The sequence below is a fragment of the Mugil cephalus genome, chromosome 3, assembly GCF_022458985.1.
Source record: "Mugil cephalus isolate CIBA_MC_2020 chromosome 3, CIBA_Mcephalus_1.1, whole genome shotgun sequence".
In the NCBI taxonomy this organism is placed as follows: domain Eukaryota; kingdom Metazoa; phylum Chordata; class Actinopteri; order Mugiliformes; family Mugilidae; genus Mugil; species Mugil cephalus.
This window is the reverse complement of record NC_061772.1, coordinates 28834743-28858224: the sequence shown is the minus strand read 5'-3', so window position 1 is coordinate 28858224 and position 23482 is coordinate 28834743. Positions and strand designations below refer to the sequence as shown.

At 43.6% G+C, this 23482-nt stretch overlaps 1 protein-coding gene across 3 annotated transcripts in view; it reads right to left on the bottom strand.

Moving 5' to 3' along the window:
* Positions 1–1782: 1782 nt before the first annotated feature.
* Positions 1783–23482, bottom strand: part of map1aa (microtubule-associated protein 1Aa) — a 39511-nt gene continuing 17811 nt past the window's right edge. For all 3 annotated transcript variants that reach the window (XM_047579994.1, XM_047579995.1, XM_047579996.1), the window contains 5 exons: positions 14028–14110; positions 13277–13417; positions 5762–13199; positions 5455–5681; positions 1783–4549 (listed from right to left, as the gene is read on the bottom strand). In XM_047579994.1, coding sequence (XP_047435950.1) covers positions 4394–4549; positions 5455–5681; positions 5762–13199; positions 13277–13417; positions 14028–14110 — 8045 coding nt within the window. In that variant the 3' untranslated portion in view covers positions 1783–4393. The remainder of the gene's footprint in view (positions 4550–5454; positions 5682–5761; positions 13200–13276; positions 13418–14027; positions 14111–23482) is intronic.

Here is a 23482-nt window from a genome sequence, read left to right as displayed (position 1 = left end):
CACCAGATAACGGTAGTAACAACATAAGAAAGGACCAGTGCTTCAAAGAGTTTATCGTCACGTGCACCGTGCAGAATCAAACTTTTTGAAACGTTATCTGTCAGATATTTAACTTGAATGCAACTTGCAGCCTTTTAATTGTTTCCGAATCTTCAAAGTTTCAGATTATTGCTTTAAAATTAAGACTTGACAGAGTTCTACCTTATACCATCAAACTGTGGAGGAGTAAAAGTCTAACGGACGACAAGTTTAATATCCGTTATATTCCTCATCTGTCCTCCGCCCTGGTCACATGACCCAGCAGGTGACGTCACGGCTGCAGCGTCGATGGAGCTGATGCTGTTTAAACCAATCACTGATGTGTCTGTTTGTCTCGACACCATGAGTGTGTGTGTGTGGATCTTTTGTGGTTTTATGGTGACATCATCCTGAAGGATGAGAGGAAGGGAAGGTGGCGTCTGTGACAGGTTCTCAGAAATCCAAAAACAAGCCAAAACCACTTTCTTGAAGATGTTTCTTCATCAGTTCTAATGATGACAGACTGGAGGGGGGTTAAAGAGGAACATCTGTAGGTGATGTGGATGTTAGCAAACAGCTGTTCTCATAAATTAGCACAGAAATATGGAAACTAGCCAGAATTTAAACATGTTTTTTTGTTGCAGGAAAGTTTATCTGAAGTCTCTCCCTGTGAAGCTGATTATGCTCCTGCAATAATCAATAATAATAAATCATCTTTATTCAGTCATACAAGTTGAATTTGTTCACAACAACAAAAGCTCTGATTGGTTGGAGGACTTTGTTTTTCCAGACTCACATTCTGAAGCTAAATTCAGTGAAAACATGAAAAAAACACCAGATCTGCTCAGGTGAGTAAACGACATTCAGCTCCGACTGTGAGATCAGGTTCGTGGTTAAACAACACAAGTTTAATTTATTTTTCACAATATGTTTGGAAGAGATAGCTCCAAGTTTTTTTGTACATAAGGCGCAAGAAGATTTTAAAAGTTTTATCTTGAAAAGGATTAAGTAAATATAGTTTAGTGGATTCATTTACATCTCTTTTAAACCATCTGTCTTTGTTGTCCCTTGTCCCATAGATGGATAGATAGACAGACCTCAACAAAGGTGCAGACATAGACAACTATATCGTTAGCCTAATAGCATAATTAGCATGAAGTCATATTTGAAAGTTTTCGGAAACAAGAAAAAAATAATTTTTAGCAGCACTTTGGTATTTTTATTATCAAAAAATGACTTGGGCAATTATGCTATTAGGCTAACGATAAACTCTTCTGTCCATCTAAACCATCAAACTATCTGATTTGTCCATTAGCAGAAATAGTTCATTAAGTAGAGACTCGGTTCAGGTTAGCCACCAGGCTAACTGCTTAGCTGCTTCACTATTTAAAGCCACTACAGTAAATAAATACAAATTTCAAATGTTTCCTGCTTAGAAATCATCTAGTTTATTTTATACTTCTTCTTAAATCTCATTAACTATTGTCAGTTTCTTTCTAAAAATCCTATTTTATGTTTAAGAAATTAGAGCCTAAAGTTGTAAATATCGTATCTTAAGCCAGGAACGTTAGCATTAACCAAGGAAGAATGATGGTCACTAGCTGTCTGCCTGAGCTCCGCCTCCTTTTGGTCATTCAAGATGGCGGCGACCGGAGACGCCACGCTCATGGGTTCATCCATCTTCATAAACAGTTATTAGTAGTTATTATCAATTTTCTGAATAATTTCTGACACAAAAAGACGAGAAAAGAAGAAGGAGGCGCGTTTTTTTTCTCCAGTAAATGATGTATTTATTGGTCTTCACCACACTTTTTCCCCTTTTTCACAATAAATCTGTTTTCTATTTTACCTTTTTTTTTTAAGCCTTTCAATAGAGAGAGAGAGAGAGATAAAGAGAATATTGCACTTAAAACAAGAGATGAAACCATGAAGCAGAACGGAGTGGGGAGGAGATAAAATAAAAAATAAAATCAAAATAAAAATCACAAGGCTCTCTTTACAGCACAGCAGCACAGCCGGGTTACATGTGTGCCTCCTCAGTACCGGACAGCTCATAGCTTCTTAAATATACATCTTTTAAAATAGCATTTCTATGTTTAGTCTTCAGCTAGTACAATACAGGAAAAACTCAAACGGTTACACATGCACGTACAAGCAGGGCTCACTGGAAACCAACGGTCGGTGTGATGATTTGTTTTCACGGCAGTCTCGAACTATTTATACTTATTTTTTTATGTTGTTTTTGCACGATATGAAAATGCAGCAGTCAAGAGATATATATATGTGTGTGTGTTAAGCTTTAGTCTGGAAAAAAGTGAATACTGGATAAAAATGTGCAGCAGTCTGGACGTGAGTATTTGTGTTTTTATATAAATGCAGATTATACTTGTTTAGCAGGAAAACACCCTGATTATTTAGTTGAAGAAGGCGCGTGCGGAGGTTAAATCTCCACTTATCGATGTTGTAATGTTTGTTCTGACGTCTGTTTGTGTGTTTTCTGTCTTTCTGAAAGAAAGAAACCGGCGCACGGTTTGATCTGCACGTCGGGTTTTTCTTTGAAGCGTCGTTGATGCGGTTCAGGTTCTGTAACAGTAAGGTGGTTCTCGGTGGATGGTTGTGGTGGTGGGGGGTAGGGGGGGTCGTACCGTGTGATGCACAAGGCAACCAGGGAGATCAAAGTCCTCCGGGGAGAACGTAAAGGTAAATCTGCATCTTCACATTCAGATCAGATCAGCTCCGTTTATGCATCTTTATTCGCTCGTCTCTTCAAAGATCCGTCTCCTTTACCGTTTCTACATGCACCTGTTCGTTCATGCGTCACTACGTGGAAATGAGATGAAAACGTCTGGATTCTCCTGAAATTTGCAGCCCCCCCTCCTCTCCCTCCCCCTTTTCCCTCCCCCCGCTGAGGCTGAGGCTCTTGTTGGTCCTTATATATACGGTTAAAATTGTTGTTTTTTTTTTTTGTTCTCGGTTAAAATCAACACATCTACACACAATATTCTGTTAAAAACATCCACACTGAAGCAGAAAGAAATAATACAATACAAAGGAAAATCAATTGACTGTGGCTATAAAAAAAAAGAAGAAAGAATCTAAAACTAGCAGGTTTTTTCATTTGATGTTGCTTGAATTTGAAGTTTTGCACCCTTTGTGCTTTTTTTTTTGTTTTTTGTTTTTTTAGTGGCAGCTGAAATACTGAGTTTGGTGCTTTAAAAAGTGCTCGCTAGGTTCATCTCTCACCTTTTATTATTATTATATATATATATAATTTTTTTTTGTTGCACACTAAAAACACAAACATCAGAGGAGACCAGCTCAACAACTGAGCCTCTGCCCTTTTCTGCACATTTCTGCAACACGTCTCATTCCTTTAGCTTTTATTTTTTCTCCCTTTCCAGCGAAGCAGGACAGAAAGGCACATGTGGGGTGAGCATCAGTCGAACCCGCCCACATCTCCAGGCGAACGCACAATCTTTTCCCCGCAACCACGGACGTGCGTTCCTGTAGTTGTTGTTGTTGTTGTTGTTGTTGTCATTGCAGTGGAATACATTCTTCAACCGACGCGAGGTTTTTAACTCTACGTAAAGATATAAACTTTTTTATTTTTATATTTAACCGCCTCCGACTACTGCTCTCTACTCGACCTCTGTGACGACGTGTTAACTGCAAGTACACAAACTAGACGATCAGAAATGAACAGTCACTGAGAAACAATTACTATTTTTTTTTTTTTGTACTTTTACAGAATTGTAGAAATAATCACTACACTTTATTTTATTTATGGATTATTATCTTCCCTACTCTACGGCTAATATACTCAAAAGACACGTTAAGAGATCCTATTTTTTTTTTGTTTTGTCAGTGAGAGGCACGACACAGTTTTAAAACAGAGACGGACTTCGTTGCTGGCTTTAAGGTGCGCAAACTTGTGCTTCGGTTTATTCCAATTTAATCGACGAGCTTCAGCTTCCACGTTGATTGTGTTTTTATTTATTACTTTTTTCTTTTTACGAGGGGGCGGCCACGTTTGTCCCAGCAAATCTATTTATTGCTGCACGTTTTTTTTTTGTTTGTTTGTTTTAGGGTAAAAGAAAAGGAAGAAATGTTCAAAGTGGAGGACAAAGAGTTAAAAACTACCTTCGTAATACAAATGGTGATAGCCACGAGAAGCTTAGAAATCAATAAAAATCTAGAAAAAGAATAGACGGGTATCCAGATGAGTCTGTGCTGCCGGCGTGACTTCACAGCAGAGACACATTTGCATATCAGGCTATAGACAGGAGTAATTAAAAACAGATCTACACTGTGGGGAGGCCAGTAGGAGGGAGGGACAGAGAGAGAAAGAGAAAGAGAGGAGACGGGAACCGGGATCTTAAAACTCGATCTTGCAGGCGGGGAAAGACTCGTCCTGCATGACGACGGTGCTGCTGGAGGCCAGAACCATGATGTTCAGCTCCTGCTGCCTCTCATGCGTCTGCTGGTACCAGTCCCGGGTCACCTCGGTGTCGTGGGTGGGGATCAGCGTCACCTGAGGGGGCGACGAGAAAACAGAGAGAAACTAGAGCACTGTACCCTTTGAGACTTCCTCCAAAAAATAAAGCTAAGTTAAAAGCTAATCTCAAACGAAGGCATGCCGGAGATCCGGCACATTGCTGGAAAACTTTAAGCCCTGTACTCCTGAAGGACAACGAACAATATTTTGAGGACAACAATGTCCATATGCAGCCAGAGAAGGACTCAGAGGAAAGGAAGACATATACGTCAAATTGGAAAACGTTATAAAACATCCATCTGAACATCTCTCCTAAGAAGTCTCACCTTTGTTCACACCTTGAGACTGGAGTTTCTGAACAATAATATGTTATCAGAGTACTGTTGGTTGGGGAAGTAAATCAGGATCAAAACTGGTTCCTACAACTACAAGTGAGAAGTTTCTGAAGGGTGACACACAGAGATGTTCCCATTTAAACACCAACTCCATATCAGATCTTTCAGAAATGAAGAAGCTACTTGGACGAAACGTCTTCTAGAAACTCTGACCTCAGAAGGTCCTGATTTCATTTGCTTTAGTTGGGTTTTTACAACGATATTGTTTGGGTTTTGAAAATATTTTGACAAAATAAATGTTTGTCATTTGTAGTGTTTTCCCAACATTTGACATTTAGTTGATTCATCTTGTTGACGTCTTTACTTTCGTCCGGATCGTCTCTGTCCTCATACTTCTTAAATCCAACATTTTTAAGATCACATGGGCAATTTCAGTTTTAAGGCTGTTGTATTTGAACTTGATCAGCATTGGATTCTACTCACACCCTGTGCACATGAACTCAGAGAAAACATCCTCTGAGGTTTTAGAAACTCTACAAGTTATTTGAAATCGTTAAACTCGTGTCTAATAAGATGACTGCGCTTAATAAGAGCTTCTCATGTTACCTGCAGGTTTGACCCCCACTGAGCTTTGCCGTCCAACAGCGCATCGAGGACGCCTCGGCTCGGTTCGGCGCTCGCTGCGTCGTTCCCACTCACTACGTAGTAGGCAGAGCGGATCCGCTTGAAAAACTCTTGGTCCACGTTCTTGGCACTGCAGTGGTTGGGAATGTAGGCCAAGTCCACGTAAATGGGAAGGCCGGGAGCAGCCGCGGAGCCGGACTTCTGAGAACCTGGGTGGAAGAAAGAAAACAAAACTGTCACTACTGTTTAAAGACATTTATCGTACAAAAACTGTAAAAAGTATGCTCACCTGAGCTGCTCTTGACCCCATTAGTCAGTCCTTTTCCAGGGTTGTAGCTCGACCTGGAGAGGTCATCCTCTTTGGAGCCTTGTCCGTCTGACAGACGAGACATGCGCGAGCTCTTGTCCGCGTCCTTCTTCTTAAGCGACGCACTGCGTGGAGAAGGCGTCTGTTTCACCGCCATCGGGGACTTCTTGCGCCTAGCTGGGGATGCCGATTTGTTTTTTCCCGAAGTCTTCTTTAAGCCCTTGGTTTTTGGCTCTTTTTTAAGAGAGCCGTTGTCCAAAGAGTCTGGGTCCACCATGCAAACGTCTGGCCGTGGGGGGTGAGGGGATGGGTCCATGAGGGGAGCAGGAGGAGGGTCATGGCTACTCCTGGATGTATAGAGATGGCTGCCTCCTCCTGGGACAGATTTATCGACCGGCATATACTCTGCGTCCTCATCCGAGTCCATATTGGTGGCCGAGGGGTATTCCTCAGTGCCAGGAGGCATGTCTGAATCTGACTGAGAGGCTAGAGACTCGCTGACGGAGGTTGGCGGCGTGTCCTCTGTGGCCAGACCCAACCCCGCTGACATCCCCCCAGCATGGTGCAAGGAGCTGCTGTCCCTGCTGTGGGACTGGTGATGATGGGGCTGTTTGTGAGCCCTTCTCTTAACTGACAGGTCGTGGTCATCGCCTTCCTGCGACTGATCGCTCCGGCGGCCTTGCTCGTCGTCGTCCTCGTCACTGGATAGATGGCGCATGGAGGGGTTAATGAAGGAGGGTGAAAGGTCCTCTTTGCGCTGCCTGTACTCGGAGGACGAATATCCAGGAGAGGTTCGGCTAGTGTAAGAGGAGGTGGCTCCCATGGGTACGTCCTGATCGCTGTCGTCTTCGTCGTCGTCGTCCACCCCTCCCCGGCTGCACTCCTCCGAGTAAAACGGTGATCGGAACGGCTGATCGGTTGAGGAAAGTGAAAGTGGACGGGCTGGATGCTCTGGCTCCATCTCGCACTCCTCTTCAAATTCCTCATCATGGCGGTAATGGGGAGGGGAGTCTCCAGGCACCATGCCCATCTGGGGCTTTGGCGTCTCCCACTCGTAAGAACTCTTGATGTAACCGGTTGCGCCCTCCCTGGATTCCACCTTAGCCAGGCCTGAAGCTGCACCACTAGCCGCTGCTCCAGGAGGAAGGCCGGTGCTTGTGGTGACCTCAGTGGGGCCATTTGTCGTGTCCTTCTTGCTGGCCTGAAGAGGTGAGGGCATGTAGGAGCTTAAAACATCTGGAAGTAGTCCACCGGTCTTTTCACTGGGAGGTGGTACAACAGGTTTGTCTGAAAATGAGAGGCTACCAGCCAAAACAGTGGAGGGAGATCTTCGAGTCATCTCGCGCATATAGGCGTCCTCATCTTCCTCTTCGCTGCTGTCAGTCTCCTCAAAGTAATGTTTGCCTTCTATGTCCGGTCGAGGGGAGGAAGTGATACCGAACAGAGCGGCACTGGCGGCCTCTTTGTCCTTTGAGAAGTCTGAGAGTTGAGCGAACGGTTTGCCTGAGGCTCCAAACCCAACAGCTGTGTCCAGCTTGGACATTTCAGACCACTCAGGCTTATAGAAGCAGTCAGACTGAGGGCCTGTATCTTTAACTCCAACTAATGAAGGTGTACTCTCCTTCTTGGCATCACCTAGTGCAGTGGATGGAACAAGGGAGGGGAATGGAGGGGATTTGACCTCCTCAAATGGGCTGTGGGGTGAGAAGCGAGCTAAACTGGAAGCAGACTCTGCCGTGGTTGTAGCTGTGACATGTTTCTCAGACACTTCCAGATAGTCGTCTTTGGCGCCAGCGGAGCTGGAGAAGGGAGAACCCATGACGGGTGAGGGTTCCTCTTTAAAGGAGGAGTACTCGAAGAGGGGCTCGGCCGAGGCCGGGGTCTCCAGCTCCTCTCCGAACTGACGGCTGGTGGACAGGGAGCCTGAGGTGGAGGAGGAGTAGCTGTAGGCTGAGGAGGACGAGTACCCGGGGGCGGCGGTGGTTGTGTACTGAAAGCTCGTGTCCAGCGACTTCTTACTCAGAAGATCCGGCGTCTTCTGTTTCTCAAAATCGGGATCAGCTCTGTCGCTCTGGTAATAACTATCTCCTGTTGATTTCAGAGTGAAATCTTCTTTCGCCTTGTCCACAGTTTGATTTGATAAAAACGACTCTTTCTCAACGTTTCCATATGAGCATTCAAATCCTGAAGAGTAACTTGAGAAACTTGCTGCACCTAAATCCATTGGCTTTCCACTGAAGGATAAAGAGTCAGTCTTAGCTTCATCTTCAGCCTTTGTGGGTGAGCTGCTCTCTTTCATGGCCGGCTTGCCCTGGCTGTTAAACCCATACCCAGCCATAGAAACCATAAATTCAGGCCTGTTTGAGCCAAACATTTCGCTGATTGGACTTTTAACTTCCTTCTCAGACTTCTCTTTGGCACCTTTCTCCATATCCAAATCACCTGCGCCTTCATCCTCCTCCTCTTCTTCGTCTTCTTCCTCCTCCTCCTCCTCATCATCGTCTTCATCAACAACTTCGTCATCATCGTAATCCTCCTCGTCCCTTGCAGTTAGTTTTCTCATATCTATCTGGAGACAGGCTCCTTTGTCACTGTAGCCCGTGGCCCCAGGTTTTTCAGCATCAAATGCCACCATCGAGGAGAACGCCGGGGGCTTTGTGCTGTCGACCTGCTTTTTAAAATCCATTTCTGATGATAAAGATGTGGTCGAGGCCTCAGGTCTGTCAGCAACAGAAGGGAATCGACTACCTCCAGTGTATTCAAACGTATCCTTTTCTTTGATTTCTTTTTCAAATGGAGCTGAAGTGCTCTTGGAGTTGAGCCACGATGGGGGAGAGGACTCTTTTTCATGAGCGACAGAAAATCCATCCTTCTCTGGCACCTTGTCCTTGACTGGGGAAGGCTCGCTTTTCTGTAATTCCGCCTCAGCCTTCGTCACGTCTTTCTCTGGCTTATCCACAGACTCTTGACTGTAGGAATCGGAGTCCACTGAGCTCGTTTTGCTGTCGTAAACGTCACCGTAGGAAAATGTTTTCCCGTGAACATAGGGCGTGTCTTGTCTTATGTATGCCGCCTTCTCTTTGCCTTCCTTCTCTGGAAAATTGTAAAGACTGAAATGAACGCTTTTGTCAGCCTCTTTTGCAGCATTGTCTGATTTCTCTAAGCTGTCGTCTTTGAAGTGCACTTTCTCTTGATCAGATGAAAATGGCTTGGACCCTGCTCCACTCTGGAAATCGTCCTCTCTTTCCTCTTCCTCTTCCTCCTCGTCATCAGAGTACATCACCTGAGGTTTTGGTTTCTCCTTGGACACTACTCCACTTGTAATATTTTGCTCTTTTTCATCTTCCTCCTCCTCCTCGTCATCAGAGTACATCACTTTAGGTGTTGGTTTCTCCTTGGACACTACCCCACTAGTAAAATTTGGCTCTTTTTCATCTTCCTCCTCCTCCTCGTCATCAGAGTACATCACTTTAGGTGTTGGTTTCTCCTTGGACACTACCCCACTAGTAAAATTTGGCTCTTTTTCATCTTCCTCCTCCCCCTCGTCATCAGAGTACATCACTTTAGGTGTTGGTTTCTCCTTGGACACTACCCCACTAGTAAAGTGTTGCTCTTTTTCATCTTCCTCCTCCTCCTCGTCATCAGAGTACATCACTTGAGGTGTTGGTTTCTCCTTGGACACTACCCCACTAGTAAAATCTTGCTCTTTTTCATCTGCCTCCTCCTCCTCCTCTTCGTCATCAGAATACATCACTTGAGGTTTTGGTTTCTCCTGGACGCTAAAGGAAACCTGTGTCTTGTCAGCACTTTTGACTTCAGTTTCTATCTTTGCAGATTTCGCCTCAAACGTGAAGTCGTCATCCAAGAAGCATCCCTCCTTTGCCTCCATCAGTTTTGCCTTAACCGCAGGCTGTAGATCCTTTTTGGTGTAAAAGTCCTCTTCTTCAACATTGTCTTCATCGGATTCTTCAGATGTTTCGTAAGCTGTCTTGTCCCCTGATACACCGATAACTGAAGTGTCATCCAAGATAGTGACAGATTTTTCAGTTTTGTGGAGGTCAGCTTTCCCGCCGACCACTACCTCATCTTCTGTCTTGAAGGGTTTATCTTCTGTCGGGGAGTAGCCGGTGCTCGTAGGCACAGACTGAATGGGTGAGGCCAGTTTCATGGTGCTGTCATCTGGACTCAAGCATCTTTCCTCACTCTCTTGTCTGGAGTGGGAGTCTAACCCGGGGGAGAAAGATGGAGGGGGTGAAATAGACTTTATTTCACCAGTCTTAAATCCCTCTGTGCTGAAGAGAGCCTGGGTTTCTTTCACAACCTGTGTGGATGAGAGCAGAGTGGTAGAGAAAGGAGAAGGAGCAGGAGGAGAAAAAGTGTCAGAGGGAGATTTCTTCTTCTCCTGAAGCATCATGGAGGCGGCGTGCTCATAGCCCTCTTGAAGTTTACCCAGAGGGATGTCAACATTTGGGGTCTGGTCCTCGTCCTCGTCTTCCTCATCGTCCTCTTCTTCGTGGACTGATTTGACGTTTGTGTCACCCTCTATCTCAGGGATATTGGGTTGGTACTCGTCGGAGGAAGGAGACTTAAAGCACTTGTCGTCCTCCAGAGAGGAGGTGGGTGAGATGGTTCCTGCTGAGTGGAGGTAGTCCTTCCCTTGGACGGCCTCTGCACGTGAGGGGATGCTGTTGATGGTGTCCAGCAGCAGTAGAGAGCTCCTCCCGACCTCCTCAGTCTGAGGAGCAGTCACCGATGCCATTGACTGGTCCTCGGCGACGGATGTGGCAAAGGATGAGAGTTTGTCGTATTCTGTGATGGATGTTGCAGATGAGATATGCTCCTCCTCGGCAAGAGGAGCAGCGATGATGGCGGGGTAAGGTGCAAGCTCAGGCTCGTGAGCTCCCATGAAGGCTTTGGGTTTGATGTCTGGAACATCAGACACTGCGGAGCTCTTCATCTCTTTGATACCGTGCATGGAGTCAAAGGTTCCTGGGACGTCAGGAACAGAGATGTCATAAGAGCCCACGTCGTAACGAAGCTGTGGGATCCTGTCCTCGGTTTCTTCATGGATCTCTTCATCAGATATTGTCTGTTCGGTCTCAGAGTAACCGGGGATAGTTTCATCTTGGATGAAGGAGAATTGCTCAGAGGCAGAGGCGGTGGCAGCTGCTGCTGCTGTTTGTCCAGGCAGGGCTGTGTTTGGTAAAGGTTTTGGCTCGGTTGGCATTGTATTCCACTCCTTTCCAACTTTTTCCTTTTTCACCTCCTCTGTTTTATACTTCAGGACCTCGTCATCTTCTGTTCCTTCAAGGTCTGCTTTTTCAATGACATCTCCCTCCTCCTCTGAGCTTTCACTCTTCTTTGATCTGTCCTTTACAAAGTATTTGTCATGTTTCTCCATTATCTCCTCTTCGTGCTTCTTATCAAATATGTCACTCATCTCTTTCTTTAGAATAGCTGCCACCTGTTCTGTTGCGCCCTTGTCTTCTTTCTGTGTGTCAGGGGATTTAGGCGAGGCAGATTTGATCTCAGCTGCTGGGGGTGTGGCTTTCTCATCAGGGAAAGCTAAAGAAACTTTGGTATCTGTGGACGCTGCATGCCCAGACATAACATCATTTTGGACAGCCTCGGTCTTGCCGTCATGTTTGGACATCTCTTCTTGTTTCTGGGCCTCAAAGTACTCAGTGAGGTCTTCCGGTGAGGACACGATGGACCGGTCAGCCAGAGCTGCTGCTGCGACCTCTTCAGGGACGTTCTTTGGAACAGGCTTTTTCTCATTTGCTTCCTCTTTACGGGCTTTGTTTTTGTCGGCCTTAGGCTTTGACTGAGTCTTGGCCTTGTGCAGAGTTTTCCTCACTTCAGGGGTGAGCGGCTTCAGGTCCGGTTTGGTGATCTTTCTCAGTTCCGGTTTAGTTGGGTCCTTCTTTTTCTCCTCCTTAGCCTTACTTTCTTTTTTCTCCTTTTTAATATTCTCATCTTTCTTTACTTCACGCTTCTCTTTCTTAACTTCTTTCTTCTCCTTGTCTTTCTTTTCATCCATCTTAGATGCTTTCTCTTGCTTGGCAGTTTTTTCCTTCAGTATTTTCTTCTTCTCCTTCTTGTCTGCTCCCGGGGCTGCCTCACTATTTTTCTGCTGCTTGGTGGCTTTAAGACTTTCACTTTTGATTTTCTTCTCTTCTTTCTTTTCTGACTTATTCTCTTTAGCGGCGTCGTTCTTGGACTCCTCATCCTGCCCGCTGCCTTCCTTCTTAGTTGTCTTAGAATGCGGTTTGGGTGAGGATTTGAGACTCTCTTTGCTGTCGGCCCTTGATCTCACTTTGGTTTGTTTGATGATGGGAGGTGGTGCACCAGATGATATGTCTTTTTGGGTAGCCACCGGGTATCGCAAGTAGTCTAGGTGCTTCAGTTTCTCCAGGCCCTCAAAGATTTTGTTCTGTGGTGCATTTCCTGGGAAAAGCACCCGGACGATCTTTTCAGTTGGACGGTGAGGAATCCAAACAATGAGAGCAGTGACCGATGTCAAATAGGGGACAGATATTTCTCCTTCTTTTCCGTTTGACATCGTAATGCCTGTCTTAGCTTTGCTGTTTCCGGCCCATTTTTGCATTAGAAACTGCATCTCCTTGCTTTCTTTCACTGGGTTTAAAACATACATATCTAACTTCCCCACGCCGAGTTTGTGGAACAGCGTGATGGGTTCAAGCGTGTTGCTGACCACCCTGTGAAGAGGTTCTGGTGTGATACCAAGCTTGTTGAGGTATTGCAATGTCAGGGATGCTTCTTCAATGCTTCGCTTCACCTTCAGCGTGGACTCAGGCGTCCTAAGCTTCTCAGGGACGTTGAAAAACACAATCCCAAGCTCAGGAGAGATCAGGTTCTTCATCCAGTCACCATTGCTGCTGGATCCAGATCCTTGGTTTCGCTCTTCCTCCTGCTCAGCAATCTTTCTCTGAAACAACCCATTGATGCCGGGGAGGTTGTCCGCTCCGATATGAGTGAGAAGAACGGAGTCGATTCTGTCCAGGTGCCGAACCAGCTTCCAGAAGCAAGACTTCCTGTCAGACCCTCCATCCACCAGGATGTTGAATCCGTTGACAGCGAACAAAGCGGAGTCTCCACGGCCTCCGGGGAAAATATAGCAGCAAGGTTTGGACAACTTCAGGAAGCCTCCGGAGGTTGGCGGCTCCAGCAGGTCAAAGGGTGACGGCACATCCACCGTCTCCGAGACGTACTCTGTGAACTCTGTGACTCCATCCATGTCGGGGAGGTGGGGTTCGGGGTTCAGGCGGTATTCCAGAAGATTTTGGAGTGGCTGCTGCTCCTGGCTTTGGCCCAGGGAGCTCCAGCCCCCGTCTCCCTGACAGGAAACAGTAAGTCTGGATGGCTGCTCTGAAGAGGCCCTTGACAGAACTTCAATCACCTGAAACACAGGAATACAGAAACTCATCTAGCATTCATAATCAGGGGTTCATCCATACATGTGCACACTCGGCTTACTTGAGGGTCGGAGACGATGTCGGAGAAGTGTTCCCAGGCGAAGGCTCCACCTTGTAGTTGGATGTCTCCTCCTTGCTCAGAGCTCTGGCCACTCAGAATCAGCAGCTTGTTTTTGGCCGAGTCAGTGATCAGAGACCGAGTCTGGATGGACGACAGAATAACCAAGATAACAGTAAGGCAAATATGTAAAAGGTGCATCAAAAATAAAAAGTTTCAACCCTGTAGCTTTAAGCCTTAAAGGATTTTTGTAGATGCAAACAAATGGACTCAAACTCTTCAACAGGTGAAGGTTATGGTAAAAAACATTCTAGTTTTTACTATATTTCAGTTTCAAGGTTTAAGGCGAGACATGGCAACAAAAACACAGTTCTTTGGTTATTTTGCTTCATTAACATGTCTTCTATCAAACTAGTTTGAAAAAAGCTTCCAAAATAGGTTCATTTCACTACACTTTGTCTGTGTTGCAACTGTAATTTACTCTTAAATTCTGTTTCCAATGGAAAGGGCGGAGGAGTCTCAGGTTTCATCAAGACATCTGTTAGAGCTCAAGAATCTTATTTAGAGTTGATTTCATACCGTGGGACTTCGGATAAGAGTGACAATGTCTTCTCGTATTAATCAAAGAAGTGACAATGGACCTCCTGCTGAGGTTATATGGTGAACAACAGGTTGCTCCTCCCCTGTTCTCCATAAGTTTAACCCAGACTGATCTAAATAAAAATACGGAAGAGTTCATGTGAATGTGACTCACCTCTGAAGCAGCGGTCTCTTCTGACGGGTTCACCAATACAACTGTCTCCAGGACATCACTCTGATACTGGAGAATTCTCTGACCTATAAGAGACAAAAAAACAAAAAAACATAATGAGGACAATAATGAGGAGCAAAATAAATCTGAAGGTTGACAAGCAACGGTACAAAAAACATGAACTAAGCCTTCAGGTCCATATGCATGTTCCATCTTTCTTGATCTGGACAATGAAATCCAAGATCATCTAGTTTCAAAAAGCTAGATTCTTCTCTCAAACAGATCAGTAATAATCTCTTCAATCTGGATTTGTGTAAAACAAATTATTGCCTTAATCCAACTTTAACTGGACAATTTAAGTGCATGTAAACACAAATCAGAGTTCTCCATGTCAGATTAAGACGCCCAGATAATGAGATTGGAAGTCCATTTTCACTGGCATGTATACACCTTAATTAGAGTTAAACTAGACAAAAAGAGGAAGGTAAACAGAGCCGGTAGAAGAACCACCTGAGGGATAGGGCCATCTTATCTGAACCATAAGTAGCGCACATTACGTACAAGATTAAAAAGCTGAACAATTATCCATCTGACTGTCGTTTGAAATGCCGTTCTGCTGCATGAATGACTCTTGTATATGACTATTAGGTCAACCGGAAAGGGGGCCGCATTAACCTGCTGAAAAGACACATATCGCCACCTAGTGTGGAGGAGGAGGACATGTTCCCATCCATGATTCCGTTTTCTCTGTTGCATGTAAAACTGGGACAAGAACCACATTCAGAAAGTGGAATTTGTCTACTGATTTGTTTTGAATTGTGTGTATGATTAAAATTTGATAGATTGATTGATAAATGTCTTGTTGCAGCTAAATCTTGCAGCTAAAACCAGCAATTCTAGCATTTACTAAGAAAGGTCCAGAGAAATGAAAATATTGTTTTCATGTTAAGTTAATTAAGAGTTAAGATCATTTGCGACGATACAGTTAATCCCGTTGGGAAGAAAACATCTAAAATCCGTCCAACATGAGCCCAAATATTTGAGTAAGTGGTGGCACATCACGAAATAATACATCATCCTCTCTATCTAAGCATCCCGTCAACACAGTTATCCTGAACATATGGCTGTGCATCCTCAGCCCCACCCCCCTCCCCTCCTTCTCTCCTGATTTGCCATCTCATCTCCTTTCTCCGGTGCCACCAGCTGAAGCCTCCATGACGGGTTTAATCCTGGAAATATGCTTCTCCCCCACTCACAACAATAATACAAAAGGAAAAAATAAAAAAATACTCATAAGTCTCATTGGCTGTTGCTATGGGGACACGTAGCTGCTGCTGCTGCTGCTTCTAGCCAAGTTACACTGACCCAGTCTCGGCTGAGGGAGACGCATTGCAGCATTTCTGTGAGAGGGAGGGGAGTGTGCACACAACCTCACATAGAACGGGAGGTGAAGGCGAGTGTCAGAGCAGCAGCAGCAGCAGCAGCAGCATTACAAGCATGCAGGCCCTTCATCAGAGGAATCTATATTTAGCAGGAAAGATGCTGCATCTCGAAGAACTGACACAGGTCATCTCCCCTCATCCCTTCTACAATGTTCACACCAGTCAAACCAATGGTCAGCACCAGATCACGTTCTCTGAAAACTGCTCGACAATCTGCATTTGCTCAGCTGCAGATTAACAAGTAGAGTGGAACTGATGGTTTAATGTTTGCACGTGATGTTTACTGCATAAAGGACGCATTAATAACGAGTCAACTGGACGTTGACGTTTATTGACGTGCTTTTATGAATATTAATGAAGACTGGAGGCTCATTAATGGACCAGGCAAACTAATTATCGACATGAAATGACCAAATGTTTCCTACAAACCACAGAGATGTTGAATATTTTGTTGAGGATGTTACTAAGAAACTGTCCAAACTGTAGCTGTTGAAAGAAAGAAACCAAAAACCGTTGGACTTCCTGGTTGCTTTGAAGTTAAATCTGAATTTAGCAAAGTCGGCTGAAAGGATCAAACTTTAGAGTTTATCTTTAACCCGTTTCCACGGAGACTAAATAAAAAGACCCGATCGGATTCATTGATCGCCGTAGATCGGTACTGACAGAACGGCTCTGATCATGTGGAGCATCAAATGTCCAGGAAGTAGAGAAAGTTTAACTGTTGCTGTCTGTGTAGAATCTTTTCTGTTCATCTTTTGGAGGAGGAGGAGGAAGAAGATGAACAAGGCCGAGACGAAGACAAAGATGGAGAAGAAGATGAACAAGGCCGAGACGAAGAAGGAGGAGGAGGGGAACGATGAGAAGAAAAATACTAAATTAGAAGAAGTAGATGATGAAGAACCAAGAAGTCTCATCTTTGTTTTTCTGCCTCCATGTTTCTGTCCCTCAGAGAGAACGGATTCAATCCAACAACCAGAGAGAAACATCCATAGTTCACATGGTTATTAAAGGTGAAACCACCACCTCTACTTCTGATTAGAAACTCCTTCATCACTTTGAGGCTTCAAGAATCACTTCTTTTTTTTTTCTCGCATTTTTTATTCTTTTTACTTTAAGTTTTTTGTGTCTAATTCTGATTTGACACTAAAATTTCCACCTTCCATTCACAGCATGTCACCTCTTTCCTACCTCACCTTCACCCTGAGCTCCTCCATCACAGCACAGGAGGAATCATGGATAATAAATAAATAAAGTTTACTAAGTCCACGGCTGTTTCTACCACCTCACACCCCACAAGAACGGAGAACCAAGTACGTCCATGGCTCATCCTACATCTGAAATAAAGTTTATTTGGCACTAAATCAACCTATTTAATACTTAAATTTTAGCACATCTCTCCTAGTTTTCTTTTTATCTTATTCCAAATGTTACAGCTTTAAAAACAAATCGGCATCTTGTTGTTCTTCTTCTGCTACTGAATTAATTCCAGGTTGTTCTACCTTTTCTTCCTCCTCCTCCTTCTCCTCCTTCTCCTTCTTCTTCTGTTCTATTTCCAGCCGATGTGTTGCTCCACAGAGACAGAACCTCTCAGCCCTGCACTGACTGATGTTAAATCTCAGCTAATCGAACTAATGTTTGCAGGTGAAACAATAGGAGCGACGGCCCATGATGATTCCTCACCGCTCGTAGAAGCACTCTGCTCGTCTGAGGAGACTTTCAACTGCCTCCTATTCTTAAGATAATAACATTTCCAAGGACAATCTCCTAAAAGCCGCTCCTCTTTCAGACTGCTATCATGGCAACACGCGAAATAAAAGACCGGAGGATGGAGGCCGGAGTAAAAATGTGAAATGGCTGCAGCATCATTTCCATGAGGATAACGGGCGGCCGGATAGAAGGGGGAGAAGAGTTTTCAATTTCATTCAGACCTCTCGCCTTCTTCATAAGATCCTCCATATTTCATGAGCTACTAAACGAGCTGGCTGCTGACACACCACCCTCCGTCGAGTTGTTGCAAAATAAGATGGTGTGGAAGAAGAGCTTTGTCCACACTCCAAACATCTGAGTGAGATGTCTGATTCTGAGTGGGTGCTCACAGCTTTAGGGAATAGATTGAAAAAGCAGAGCCAGCCCACACACACACTCATACACTCATACACTCAGTCTCCGGTGCATGATGGGAAGCTTTTCTTTTTCGCTATCTTCCCAAATCTTGGCACTTTTTCTGCAGAGTCACAACCGAGCAGAGGCCACGGCGAAACCGAGGCCGAGAGAGGAGAAGAGAAGCCAGCTAGCTAGTAAACCACGACCCACATATGTCACTTTGCGTGAACACACACGGTTTGATTCTACAACAGTGGCTAAAAATAAAACAGGAAAACGTTGCCTGAGATGATTCGCTGACACACGCAGCCTTAACCTCCTGATACCCGAGCTTTTGTTTGGTGTGCGTTTTTAATTTCTCCACGGTATTTGGAATTAGTAGGACCTCAGAAATGCTAATACTAAGTATGAGTGAATGTGAATGGGTCTATACTGCAGCCTCCAGCCACCAGGGGGAGCTCTACTTTCATTGGTTTCACTTTTTATACCGTTTAGGCAGCAGATTTAGATGTGTTGTATTTTATTTAGTGACGGATTAATGTGTTTGTCACATTGGTAAATGTGCTTGTCCCTAAGAAACTCTTTGTGAACCATGTTTTTCAGTTTCTCCAGTAAAAGGTTCAGAGATTTTCAACAAACATGGATTCATCAAAGACATTTAATTCCACAGAATCTCTCTGAAAACATGTTCACTTGTCTGGCAGGTCGCTGTTTGTTCAGTCTTTAAAGTGTCAGCTGCTTGGTTATGATTAATGATCAGTTATTCTGCAGTAATCGCTGAGGCCGGTCAGCGGGTTGTTAGCTGCAGCAGGAGAAGATGAAAACAACGAGTTGAGTTATTGGCTCATGTTTCATCAGGCTGTAATTACTACCTCATAAAAATAATTGTTGTTTGTTTCTGGGAACGCTCCATCACAGGCAAACTAAATCGGTTTCTAATGTTTCTTTAGGAGAAATACGACACCTATTACCATATCTCAGCAACTACGGGATGGATTTCCGACTTCTTCGTCGGCCTACACCAGAGTCACAGAGTTAAACCTTCAGGTTCTGTAAACGTTAATTAACTGGAGATGTTTGAAGCTTATTTAAAAGCAATTTAAAAACTCCTCCACACATGAAGCTGCTCCGGTGTTTCTGCTCCCTCATGTCTCTGGGCGTGGAGATTCAATCAGTTCCTTCTCTGTAATCAGTTTCGCCCACACCTGAAGCCCGTCCACTCGTCGAGCTCCTGCAGTATAATCTGCCCGGCCTCTTATCTATTCCTCACGCCCGTTTGTGTTCATGTCAACCTGTGTGGTAACGTCCTGATCTCTCTTAGTATTTGTTTTCCTCGAGGGCCAGAAAGCTTTTAAATACAGTTTTAAATGACAGCAGAAAATAAGTGGCACTAGCCTTGTTTTATTTCTTCTGTTGATCAGAATCTAGTGCAGATATTTTTACCTATAGAGCTCCAGTAGAGTCTCAAATCATCTCTGGCCACATCGCTACTGGTTTAATTCATAGTATTCACAGAATCCTGAAAGATTTTTCCAACCAACTCAGTAAAAAAACAGGGAATAAAGACAGTTTTCTTAGTTGCAACTCTCTTTTCTGTGCAAGGAGCAGCATTTTATGTATGAATAATTTAATAACCAAGCTGTACTTTAATATGAACGCTGACATTAATCCTATTATGCTGCACTTGTTCACCAACCAAGCAGTTACCATGCGAACGTTTTAACCCTTTGACTTCCACACTTCCTTAAATATCATTAACGCGTGCGCTGCAAACCGAGTATTCTGACATGTCATTATTTAAATGTTCATGCGATTGTATAGATTGATACAATATAAATACTGAAGCCTCAAAAAGTATAAAAGGCCACAGCTTAGATATTTGTATATATAATGTGTTCACACAGGAGAAAATTTGTGCATTTTACAAACTGATTGACTCGCAATGGTTAGAAAACGGGTACAAAATGAGAAATTAATCATTTTATTGTCTACTACTACAAAAAAGATCAACCATCACGATGCCTTTCAAAGGGTTAAAGCAGCAACATTATTGTTTTTAATGGGAGCAACAAAATGATTCTTATTTTGAATGTACTCAACATCTATTTATGCTCCGTCCGTTTATTTTAGCTGCTGTTTTCTAACCGTGTGAATCTGCTGCAGGATTCATGACAACGTTGACACTGAAACAAAAACCTTAAGGTTCAGGCCATAAAATAAAATCTTTAGTTTGCTTTTAATAGTGGAGAAAATAATCGATAATAATTTATGAAGCCAACACTTTTCATGTAATTTTTGCCAGTATTAATTTTATTTTTTTTCTAAAGGACCAATTTTGCCCTGGTAATATTTTCAGTTTCATTCTACCTGAAGCTCAGGAGCATATTTCTTTTTTTAAGGCTGTTTTGGTAAATCCTCAGACTCGTGTGATGCTGTAACTGCAGGCGATGAAACCTTAAAGTGAATCATGACTCAAAGCAGCGGGGACGGAGAGTTATGAAAAAGCGTCTCCTCGGGGGGACGTAGCTGTGACTTGAAGGTGATTTGTATCTGCTGCTTTCTCCGTCACGTGTGTTAACACAGATGGATTTTTTTTTTGTCAGGTGAGCCTCCAGGGAAATAATCAAAAGGTCCGAATTAGTCGCCTGCAGCACGGCAGCAGTTTTCAGGATGTTAACGTCTCCGTGCAGCCGGAAGGTTCACGTCAATAAAACCAGCACTGGTTATATATACATATGAATTAGAAACACGCAACTATATATATAAAGAAGTACCTGCTCCTCTAAAGTGAAGCCAAAGCAAATAGAGCTCCCCCTGGTGTTTGGAGGCTGCAGTAGAGGTCATAAGCTCCGCCCCCACAGTTTCAGTCATTGTAAGTAGTTAATATAATGTTCAATGCATGTTTAAGTGTCGCTTCTTTGTATAAGTTTAGTTTTAGTTATTTGACGCTATAGAAACAGGATGCGACATAATGGCGACAACCAGTTGCCATGCCAACCGCTCCATACAAGTGGGACCATGAAAGTTGTAAAAACTATTTTTAAAAATAAGTTCAGTCTATAATCGAACACTTCCTTGTAACTGGTTGAGGTAGAGCAGAGCGAAGTGAAGCCAAAGCAAGTAGAGCTCCCCCTGGTGACTGACTGCAATATAGGCCATAAGCTCCACCCCTCCATGTTAGTGGGCGGGACTTGGGCCAAACTAAAACGCATACATTTTTTTCAAGAATTATCTCTGTCTTTTTAGGTAGTTAGCATGTTAATGCATGTTCAAGTGACATTGTGTTGGACATTTTTGTTGGCGACTCCTGGATCTGTGAGAGATAGGAAAGAGTAAGGACTGTGTATAATCCAACATTTCTTTGTAAGTGGTGGAGGTGGAGCAGAGCAAAGTGTTAATTTAGCGAAAACACGAATGAGTCTGGAGGAAGTGTGGGCGGGGCATCGTTATCCACGTGGCTCCACCCTCAGATCGGACTGATCAGACTCTGGCCAATAAAAGGAAGTGGAGACACGTTGTCCATATTTATATACAGTCTATGGTAAAGTCAGCTGTCATTCAAAGCAGCCACGCCCTTAATTCTGCAACGTTAATACTTGATATAATTTAAACTGCCTCGTGTATTTGTGGAGAAATCGGCTCTAGAGACCAAAGCATATTTCTGTACCATGTTTATTTCTGCTGTAACATTTTAACATGGAGGTCTATGGGGATTAACTCACTTTTGGACATTAAAGGAGCTGCAGGTTTTGGTACTAAAGTGTTAATTTATTTTTAGTTCTGGGTCTCAGTGTTAACTCTGACTAACACAGTGTGAACCGTAGGGTTGAAAGTAGGAATAGCAGGTACTTTTTACTGAACAACTGCAGTTATAGAGTCTTCTATTCTATGTAACTTCTGAACTTTACAGATTAGACCCTATGGAGGCCCCTGGGCCATATGTTTGACACTCATGCCCTAGAGGTTGGTGCTTGGCTTGAACTGGAACATTTAAACTTTATAATTCACATACTTTGCAATGGATAATGCTAGAGTATTATAATTTGATAAGTCTTTGGCCTAATCACAGGAGTCAAGCAGGCGACTGGTGGATCGTTAAAAAGAGAAACCGACTGAGCAGAAAACAACTAGAGCTTTGAAATGAATGAATGAGCTGCTTTGTTAGAAACAGGTGGTGGGAGATAACGGCTGCAGATCTGCACAGCACGACCAAACTTTCCAACCACGTCTTGTTGTTTCAGACATGAAGAAGGAAAACAACTGAACAGGAGACAGTAGTAACTTATTCCAGCCTGGTTGTTCACACCTGCAGATAATCTAGGAAAACCTGGGCTGAGGTGAGCAGGAGGCGGAGCTTGTTAACAGGAAGCGGTTTGTTGTGAACCTCAGATATTTTAATAGATTCATGGATATTTTTTTATATCATATATGTGTTGAATTTTATGCTGTAAAGAAATCTGAGGAAAGACCATTCATCATCCATCCAACCATCCATCCGATAATCTTCCATCCATCATCCATTGGTTTGATCCAGATGTTTCCATGGTACCAGTCAGTCTGACTCGTCTCTCTCTCTCTGTTGTTTAGGAATCACGTTGATGGCGCTGTGGTTGGATGCAGGTTAAATATTCCAGGAAGGACTCGTCCTGGACGTCCTCTGCTCGTTCTCCAGATCCAGAGCGTCTGCTTTTAGACGCTGACGTGTTTCCTCTGAGCGTTTCCACGCCTCTGCTGTTTTTAGAGGAGTGAATGTAACACCAGGCAGCGTGGGCCACACCTCCGTCCGAGAGACGCTCTCTTCTCCACACCCGGATTCATCCCGCTGAGCTCAGCACTCGGCCTCATCCCCCCTTACAACCCCCAACACCCCCCTGAATCACTGAGGGGCTTCACGGGGCAGGAGGAGGTAATAACACAAAGATTATTAATCTGAGCCACTGTGAACGGAGAGTCGGTTCTGACCTGAGCCGCTTTGCTCGGATCCCAGAGTCGGGGAGGAAGATGAATTCAGCTCAAGGACATTTCAAAGACAGGTCATAGTAAAGGATGGGGGGGGGGGGGGGGGGGCAGCTTTAACCTTTGAGTCTGTTTTAACCGAAATTAGGTTCAAATTGACTGTTTTGTGCCTCCAACGACCTTCAGGCAGAGCATTTTTATAATATTCTTGGTCCCATTTTAAGCAGAAATGCCACAATATTGACCAGTTTCCTACTTCCTACGTCTCCGCTCTGGAAAATTCTCCTGAGGTCTTTTAATCCTTTGCTGACATTTCACAGGCTAAATTAACTGAAAGTTAAAAAACTCAAATCTTTAGCTTGTTTCTTTTACCCAACGACCTCCAGCAAACACAAGGATTAATCAGATTAAAGGATAAAAAAACGAACATTTATATTTTAAAATCTGCAACCAACATTTGTTTTTTGGGCAGTTTGGCCTTAAAAACAATCAATAATATCAATAACTGCTTTTTTTAAATGGATTCATTGATGAATTGTTTCAGAAAACAAAACAAAACTCTAATTGGACTCAGATGAGATGAGAATTACATTTTACTTGTTAAATTGTTTATTCTTTTAATTAAATTCTCACAATAGTTGATGAATATCTGAATATTGAACATTGTTGACTGATGACATCATGACAAATCTCACTCAGACTTAAATAAATAAAATTTAATTTCACCTCACACGTCCCTGGATTAAACATCTGTCAGGTTGTGTCTATTTTAGGACTTTTTATTTATTTGTTTAATTCTTTGTCTAGTCTGTTGCATAAGTTTGGGGTTATTGGAGGGTGAAGACTAATCCACATCCCATTTACTGTTTTCACGTGAACAAATGAGCTGCTGCCTTCAGGTCAGAAGACTCTTATTTTTATTTTTATTAATTTATTTCACCCCACCTGAAAAAAATC